This window comes from Anoplophora glabripennis, unplaced genomic scaffold (assembly GCF_000390285.2).
Source record: "Anoplophora glabripennis isolate ALB-LARVAE unplaced genomic scaffold, Agla_2.0 scaffold162, whole genome shotgun sequence".
NCBI lineage: Eukaryota > Metazoa > Arthropoda > Insecta > Coleoptera > Cerambycidae > Anoplophora > Anoplophora glabripennis.
In genome coordinates this window covers 60,339-69,372 of record NW_019416272.1, presented here as the reverse complement: position 1 = coordinate 69,372, position 9,034 = coordinate 60,339, and the positions used below count along the sequence as shown (strand labels likewise).

The following is a 9,034-nucleotide window of genomic DNA, read 5'->3' as shown; positions in this document are numbered from 1 at the left end:
ATATATATATATATCAATTTCTAGGTTATGAAGTTAAAGGGTTAGAACATGTTCCTGATACAGGACCGGCCTTAATTATTTACTACCATGGTGCTATACCAATAGACATTTACTATTTCCTGGCTAAGGTCATTTTTACTAAGAACAGATTGGTTCACACTGTGGCTGACCATTTTTTGTTCAAAATTCCAGGTAAATTAGCATTTGCCACTAATACAGTAAGACCCCGCTTAACGCGTAGGATACGTTTCATCAAAGTAGAGCGTAATGCGAAACAGTGCTAAACGAGGCTATCTTAACATGTAAATAATGGGGTTAGGGGAAGATGAATAGAAAATTGGTTAGGTATTAAATTTAATAATTATGTTTTTTTTTTTAATAAAAATAAAACCAAACATTTATTTCTTACAAAAATAAAAACAATATAAACGAATATTACTTATAAAAACAAATCAAATTCTAAGTCAGTCGGAAGCAAATAATTACCGCTTAAATCGGTGCATGTGTAGCACCCTCGCGCGACCCGCAACAGTTGAATATGAAATGCAGCTAAAATAAACACCTGACGTCCCTGAACACGAATTCACAAATTGAAAATAAATGGATAGGCGAACTGGCGCGCCGCTTCGCGGCTCGCAACCAAAATCATTCAGCCTATTCTGTGTTTCCAATTTTCTGCCTTTTTGTCAAGAAGTTGTTGATAAGTGGATAAAGCATCTATAACACCCCGTCTTCGAAAGTTCTTTTTGCTCTTCTTCGAAATCACTATCAATATTTTTGTTTTCTTCTTGCTCAGTTAATTCCTTGAGCTCATCATTAGAAAGACTAGCTGCTGTTTCTTGAACTATTTCTTTGGATAGGTTATGTACATATTTGGAAACCTAGCGTTGCGCACAATTTCGGGGAATCCTCATATTGCTGCGAGCAATTTCGAGGAATCCCCGGGTTGAAATAAAAGAGCGCTAAACCGAAACAGCGCTAAACGAAACAGCGTTAAGCGGGGTCTTACTGTATAAGAATTATTATTAATAAAAATATAAAGTATTAGTAGTAAAAGTATTAAAACTATTAAACTTAAAAACTTAAGACTAAATCACAAATCTATTTCAACTCTGTATGTATCTCTATTAGTGCTGGCAAAAACCGGAAAAAAGTGAAACCGGTTAACCGGGTTCCATAAAAACCGATTTCAGATAAAATCGGTTAGTCAAATAGTTGCTGAAACCGGTTATTCGAATAACCCGTTACTTGAATCGCCAAAACCGGATAACTGAAAGTCGGTGCTTTACAAAGACAGAACCGGAGAAATTCTCTAAAAAAAAAAAGGAAGTAGATCATCGAATAATCGGATATTTGAAGATTCGAATAACCGGTTTTCGGATATTTGAGGAATCAAATAACCGAATAACCGGTTTTCAGATTTCATAAAAATCCGAATTATCCGAAACCGGTTAACCGACTATCCAAAAAACCGATTTCAGTTGCCAGCACTAATCTCTATCAAAACTGTAATATCATATAATTATGTAGTACCTTATTTATTTTTATTGTAGGGTTTTCCATATTAGCAGAATGCATGAAAGTTATTCCAGGAACTGTTCAGACTTGTTCGAATATATTAAAAGATGGGAATTTATTAGCTATATCTCCCGGTGGAGTATATGAATCACAATTTTCATATAATTATAATTTAATGTGGAAAAGAAGGTTAGGATTTGCTAAAGTTGCTATAGAAGCAAAAGCCGTAAGTTCATTTATTAACACAAATTTAATTTCTTTGCAATACGTGTTAATTCCATTTCAATTTTTTATCACTAAAAAGTGTTTTATCAAAATTCCTTGTGCAGGTGTTGTTCTGTTAACAAAAAACAAATTTTTGTTTGTTATACGATTTGTGTATGCGAAAAATTCAAAAGTTTATTATTTCAGACAATTATCCCCATGTTTACAGAAAATTTACGAGAAGCTTTTCGTACAGTAAGTTTAGGAAGAAGGTTTTTCCTAAAGATGTACGCCCTTTTTAAGTTTCCTTTCGCTCCAGTTTATGGAGGATTTCCAGTTAAGATGATAACACATCTTGGCAAACCAATACCTTATGATCCAAATTTGACTCCTGAAGAGTTGCAAGAAAAGGTAACTAAAATAATTAGTTCATTTAAAAAATTAAAATATATTTTTTTTGCAGGTGGCTTTGGCTATAGAGAATTTAGTGAAATCTCATCAGAGGTTTCCTGGAAGTATTTTTAATGCTTTATTAGATAGAATTCCATATTTTCAGAAAAAACGTGTTAAAATGCAAAATTAAAATCCCATATCACATTCCCTTTATACATATATATTTATTTTATTATTTAATTGGTGTCAGTATTTTATTAAATAAAAATATTTTATTTAAACTTGTTTTAATTTCGTTGTCCCAAAATACTTTATGTGGTTTTCCTTTTTACTTATTTTTTTTGGGGTGCATATTTTCCGCACTATAAATTGAAGTTCTAAAATACAAATAAAATTAAGTTTCCAGTATAACAATGTCAGGGATGGTTTTTAACAAATTTAAGCAAAAAGTATATTTTGAAAATGAAAGAAAAGTTTAACCGTTAACACTTTATAAACGGGTTTTGTAGTAATATATTTATTCCCTCATTGTGGGATTTCCAGGTAAGCAAAAATAAGTTTACTAAAAATGACCCCTGGTTTTGAGCCTTTTGGCACAGGTCTATTTTCTATTTTGTATTATTTACAGTGAAGTAAAGAGCCTAAAAAATAGAAAAACAGAAATAAACTGAGATGACAAACATAAAAAATCGAATTATGTTGACTTGAAATTTGATAAAAGGTATACTGCCAAGTCTATAAAAATAAATATATAACACTCGTTTCTGACAGTATTTGGTTTGTCACAATGATTTCCAAATAAAATAATGAAAGATGTAAATTATAATAATACTTCAACAAATTTTGATAGAAAAATTATATATTTATATTTATTGATTTTATAAGCAATAAGTATAAGGCGGTTATTTAAAAGACAACATTATTTTTCCAGTAAAAACATTTTATAAAGCCTCTCATCTTCAGTATTGTTGAACTGCGGAACAAATGGGATCTTCACTATTTCCTTAAATCCTTCAGACTTCTCTGGCTCCTGAAATTTGTTTTTGTAACTATTTATGATAATTTCACTCACAGGCTCATGAGATCGATCAGTCAGTTCACGGAATTTATTATTGTGTTTGGTTTGTTTAAAGTTTGTCGTCATAAGGAAACAGTAACAATCAATATTAAACTTTTTTGCTACTTGAACAAATCTTGCTCTGGATTCTTTGTCAGGATTTGTATTATCTATAACACAATTTTGTTTCTGCTCAAGATTTTCTTCTAAAGAATTCACACATTTTTGCCAAGAGCCTAGTTTATCTCTGCTTATATGAATGTAGCCCTTACCGATTAGAACTTTACAACAAAAATAACTTTTGCCAGACCCAGGGCCACCAACCATTATAATGACGTTAGGTTTATTATATTTCACCTCGGGATAACTAGCAACAGATAAGTTTCTTGGATCAAAGTCAGGCATTGTATATGCAACAGGCTTCGCTTTTAAAAAATGTTCTTCTGGTGTATAGAATTTTATTCCAATGTTAATCGCAAATAATCTGTCAGCTATAGAATGATCTTTATTTTTTTTAACAGCCCAATTTTTTTCTCTACCAGCTGCATCCCCCACATAAAAAGAATTTTTCTTGTCGATACAGATGTTATCATTTTTCTCATCAACTAAAACATTCCACATTCCTGGGACTGGTTTTCTATAAGCCGATTTCCCAGTTGCAATAAACACTTGAATTGGTAAAGAAATCTTTGAAACAATATTTTCTATCTTTCTTTTAAATTCTTTTATTTTCTTGGAATCTTTTCCTATTCCTGATTGGTTTGTAAAAAATACTATTTTAAATTCATCGTCATTTAACTTTTTTAAATGGTGTGGTATGTCTTGAATATACAATTGCCAGTCATCTCCATCCTTCGGAAATCTTGCTCCTGATTTAGTTTTTATTATGGTCCCATCTACATCAAATGCTGCTATTTTTGCTTTTCCTTTACAATTTGCTGCAGTGTATATGAGTAATTCTTTTCTGTCAATGTCTTCCCATTTTCCAACGTCGGGATATGGTTCTTTTTCATTTGATTGTACATCACTATCATTTTTTAAATTAAATATTGGAAAATCTAGTTTAGGCTTTTTCGCCACTTGAGTTATATTTTCTTCTGGTGGAGGATCAAAAACAATTTCATGTTCGTGATATCCTAATCGCAATTCTATTCTATGGCCATGCCCAACTGTGTATGTTTTGTCTTTTGACACTGCATAACCATCTATACCACATATAGACCGACCAATTGGTTTTAACTTAACTTTATAATTGTCAGTATCGGCACTACACTCAATTTGGTTTTTTGATACATACAAATCTTGATTTTCTGTTTCTTCATTACGTCCAAGAATTATTACTTCCCCATGAGGTAAATTAATTTTCTTGTTTGTTTCTAAATTGAGTAAATGACATGTAACTGAGTCGTTCATTTTTATTAGGAAATGTTTTTGTATCCTAAACACATTTCGAATACTCCACAAAAAAACTGCACTTCCCAGAACGAAAATTTTAATAGCAGATATGCCTTTTTAAAACACGATGACAAAAATTCTCTTTATTTTCATTTAAATTTAAATAATTTCTGAACAATTTTAAAATTTAAAGGTTAGTTTAGCCCATAGAAACAGTGTTGCCAACTGGTTGAAACGGAATGACCGTACTGGCAGTTTCAAATTACCGTATTTTAGCTTCCAAGACCGTACTTCGAAAATGCACGGGGAGGGGCTTAGAAATAAACGTAGAAAATGTTTAAACCAATTTTGTATTAAAAATTACATAAATAAACATATCAAAGAACCATTTAATAATTATATTAACATTTCAAAATCACTTTCATCTGATGATGCAGGTACCTACTGTCTCTTTCTTATCGTATAATTGATTGACACAGCATGTTACGATTTACCGGAAGGGTTACGCATGTCCCTGCCTTACGTACACATTGTTTGCTTAACAAAAAATGTAATTAATGTATTTCTAGATCTAGTTTTAATCAAATTTATCTAGTTCAGCTAGCAGCAATTAGATGGCGCTATAAGTACAAACGCATTACAGAGACATCAAAAAATATGTACGTATATATCTGTGGTAAAATAAAGATTGAAAAAATTTCATGATTAATAATTCTTGAGAAAGAAGAATAGGTAATACCACTTGTCAAAATTGTTCAAATACCGTACTTTCGGGATACGGTAATGGAGTTGCACCGTATACCGTATTTTTTATCAAATTACCGTACCATTGGCAACACTGCATAGATAAGAGATATATACGGGGGTTTAGCCATAGAATCATAGACCTTATAGTCTAGTAGGACTATGCATGGAATAAAATAATTGACTAGAAAGAAAATAGCACAAATCTAGAAAACGTTAAAGTCCCTACATAATAAAATTTTTAGTGATGGAAATAATCGAATGAATTAAATAATTGAGAGGTTACCGTTCGAATTAATTTTATAATCGAATGATCATTCGAATGATATATAATCGAAAGTTCACTTTGAAAATTTCCGGTCTATCCCAAATCATATGCGAAACATGTTGACGCTAGGTAAATGAATGACTGTCGCGGATTGGGGCATTTCTTCCATATTTCTTCGTTGCCAGTTGTGGTTCAGTAGCATGTGTTTAAAATGAGTAGTCGCCGCCTAAAGAGGTCCATTGTTTGAGATTTTTTTGAAAAAAAAAATTATAGAAAACATAATTTGGTATTATTTTCATTCATATGAATTTTTATCCCCGCTAAATAAAGCTCCCATGTAACACCCCCGCGATGCCACTCATAAAATTCCTGCATACCTTTTTTTCTTGTATGTCGGTGCGGTGATATTCGATTGTCTCATCTATCCTCTCGGCCGTCTTATCTCGAGATGTTGTAGCTCGTTAGAACGTTGGAACAATCGAAACATCTGCGCACTCGCTCGAGTAGTGCAGGTATTAGTAACGCTGTGGCCACTGTCATTCGTATCCGAATAATCGAATGATTCTATATGACCACTCGAGATATCTCGAGAGATTTTCATAATCGATATAATCGATAATTTTCATTCGAGTAGTCCCATCACTAAAAATTTTACAACTTCAAATTCACAGCCATTTGATAAATTTGTCGTTTTTCCTTTGCATTTTATAAAAATGGCAGTCATTTACTGAAAATGACCAAAATAAATAACCCATTGCATGAAATATAAAATGACCAATTTTTTCTTTTATTTCAATAACTCAAAATATACCAGATACAATTAATTATCTTTTTCTTAAATATGGTGAGAAAGCAGTTATTTTGCTATATAAGTACAAAAATTTGTGAAATTTGAAAATGGCCAGTTAAAAGCAGTTAAGGACTATTCTCTGGTGGTAAGTTACCAAGTAACAACATTCTATAACTATCGTTCTATAGGTACTTATAATTAAAATATTTACAATTTAATTTTTCAATATAAAATTACTCGAGATAAATGTTATTAAAAACCAGTAGATATTTCAATTGACCGACTTACTGCAAATAACAAAATTTAAAATTGTATCATTTTAAATGAAATTTTCTGTCCCAATTGCAGATATAGATATATTATCATACAAAATAGTTGTATTAAAAAAGACAAACAAGGACATTGAAATATTTTTTATTGGGACACCACAACACCTATAACCAAACTATAAACTTAGGTAAAAGCATCCTCTCTATGAATTAACTTCTGACATAATTAAGTATATTATTCTGCAGATAACTTTACAAAAATGTATAAAACAAACTTAATGACCATACATCTAAATGCACTTGTTACTGCTCAATATGTAAATTAATGAACTGGCTGAAATCAAATGGCGATTTATTCAATTTCAAGGAGTTCTACATCAAAAATTAGTGTTGCATTTGGTGGAATAATTCCGGGATGACCTCTTGATCCATAAGCATAATCTGGAGAACAAGTAAGTTTTGCTCTCTGTCCAACACTAAGCTGCAAGGAAAAGTGTGGTCATTATTACGGTTAAATCAATTACATTTTTCAATTTTTTCACTTTTTTCAGGTACAGATCGCTTTTCCTCATTTTTTACATAGAGTAAATTAGGAGCGCAAGGATAATTTACATCATATAACATTACATATATTCATAATTTTAACTGGACGTTATTATGAACATGCACATAAATATATGGGAAGGGCAATTTCTATTATATGAATTATTTATTATTTTTTTATTATTTGTTAGAAAACAGAATTTAAGTATTAATCCCTAAGATTAGTTTTTCATCTAATCAAAAAAAATATGTAGGTATATAAATTTTTATACATACTTGGGCAACTCCTTCATCCCATCCTTTAATCACTTCTCCCCTTCCTATGTGGAATTTAAATGGTGCACCTCTGTCTCGCGACGAATCAAATTTTTGCCCATTTTCTAAGGTACCTGTGTAATGAACAACGACGGTTTGGCCCGTTTTTGGAAAAGTTTGGCCTAGAAAAAATTGTTTTCCGTTTATCGGGAATCATTGTTTTCAACGGCAATTTCCATATATGGCGGTCAAGGTCAATAAAAGATTACCTTAATGTAGTATAAAATACCAATTCAGTTAATTGTACTATTTATTGCTGCATTTATCATATAAATGTGAGGCATACGAAATGATAAAAAAATTTAAAAGATTAATGGAATTATGGTAGGCAGCTTACCGTCACCGGGAGAAATAGTTTCTACTTGAACACCCATTATATTATCAAATGCTGCAAATAAAATTTAACTAATGAATTTAGCCGAAAATAGGTATTATATAGTAATATAATCTTACCTTAAAACTATTATACTATGTACAAAAAGAAAGAGAAATGTGCTTCGGTCACGTCACTTCCAAACAAAAATGGCAATTTGGCAATGGCGTCCGTATTCAACCGGCTAAAATCGAATTTAATGCGCACGAACATGCGCTGTGTGCATCATAAATCTACTTACAGGTATGCAAACCTCATAACACTGGATGAAATTTCTGGTTGCAGAATGAAACATATCCTTCACTTTACATGTATGTTTGTACAATATGACCCATTTCAAATGGAAACTCCCTTGTAAAAAATTATTTATTAACCGACTTATTTCGTTTTTTTTTTGAGATAGAGTTTAAAAAATTATATTACATCATATAATATATTATTTTTTTTCGATGCCGAATTTAATTAAAAATGGTTATCAAATTAGAAAATGAACCATGAACCATGAACCATGAACCAATGAAATGAAATTGAACCAAGAGTTTAGACTAAAGAAAAAATATTTATACAAGGTGTCCCTTTTAAACTTCCAAACACTGGGGCAGAGCGAAGAGTTTCTCTTGGAAAAATAGGGTAATTATTTACTATTGCGTCACCCTCCCAAATCGTCACAAAATTTTGTCTACCCCCCTATTTTCGATGTTGCTGAACACGAATCTAAAGTTATTTTTGTGTGGTCGAATACAGTTTTCAAGAAGAAATTTTTTCAAAATTCTAACCTGGATATTTATTCACACAACACAAAACACGATTCGTCAATAAATAGAATTGTGCTGTCATTTTCGTTTTGTTTATCCTGGAGCAAAATTCATGATAGGGCCATAATGGTTGTTGTTTTAACGTTCTGTGAACAGTATTTAAAATGGCTTCTTCCACATCTACAGTCCTTACTGACCGTAGACGAACAAGTTCTCTACGAGCCTAGTATGAGCAAGCAAAAAATTACCTTTTTGCAGCAAAAGAATTGGGGTGAGAAAATTGTCGAGCTGGAACCTTTTCAACATATCTTGCTGATGCAAAAAAATTACATCTACATTCTAGGTACATATCCATGTCGGCCCAATTCATTTAAACCGTACTGATTATACGACATCATGCCAAAAACGAA

The 9,034-nt window shown here is 31.6% G+C and overlaps 3 protein-coding genes across 5 annotated transcripts in view; 1 reads left to right on the top strand and 2 right to left on the bottom strand.

Moving 5' to 3' along the window:
* LOC108908674 (transmembrane protein 68) overlaps positions 1–2,783 on the top strand; it is a 4,090-nt gene extending 1,307 nt beyond the window's left edge. For all 3 annotated transcript variants that reach the window (XM_018712788.1, XM_018712787.1, XM_018712786.1), the window contains exons 4-7: positions 25–192; positions 1,554–1,744; positions 1,930–2,133; positions 2,186–2,783. In XM_018712788.1, coding sequence (XP_018568304.1) covers positions 25–192; positions 1,554–1,744; positions 1,930–2,133; positions 2,186–2,305 — 683 coding nt within the window. In that variant the 3' untranslated portion in view covers positions 2,306–2,783. The remainder of the gene's footprint in view (positions 1–24; positions 193–1,553; positions 1,745–1,929; positions 2,134–2,185) is intronic.
* A 79-nt stretch (positions 2,784–2,862) lies between these two features.
* On the bottom strand, positions 2,863–4,771 carry LOC108908673 (uncharacterized protein F21D5.5). Its single transcript, XM_018712785.2, has one exon. The coding sequence runs from the start codon at positions 4,583–4,585 to the stop codon at positions 3,035–3,037; it is 1,551 nt and encodes a 516-aa protein (XP_018568301.1). The 5' UTR covers positions 4,586–4,771; the 3' UTR covers positions 2,863–3,034.
* A 1,996-nt stretch (positions 4,772–6,767) lies between these two features.
* LOC108908665 (peptidyl-prolyl cis-trans isomerase FKBP1A) lies at positions 6,768–8,053 on the bottom strand. Its single transcript, XM_018712776.1, has 4 exons — positions 7,950–8,053; positions 7,834–7,884; positions 7,458–7,618; positions 6,768–7,119 (listed from the first exon to the last, which is right to left on the bottom strand). Exons 2-4 carry the CDS (start codon positions 7,868–7,870, stop codon positions 6,991–6,993), a joined length of 327 nt encoding a protein of 108 aa, XP_018568292.1. The 5' UTR covers positions 7,871–7,884; positions 7,950–8,053; the 3' UTR covers positions 6,768–6,990.
* Positions 8,054–9,034: the final 981 nt, after the last annotated feature.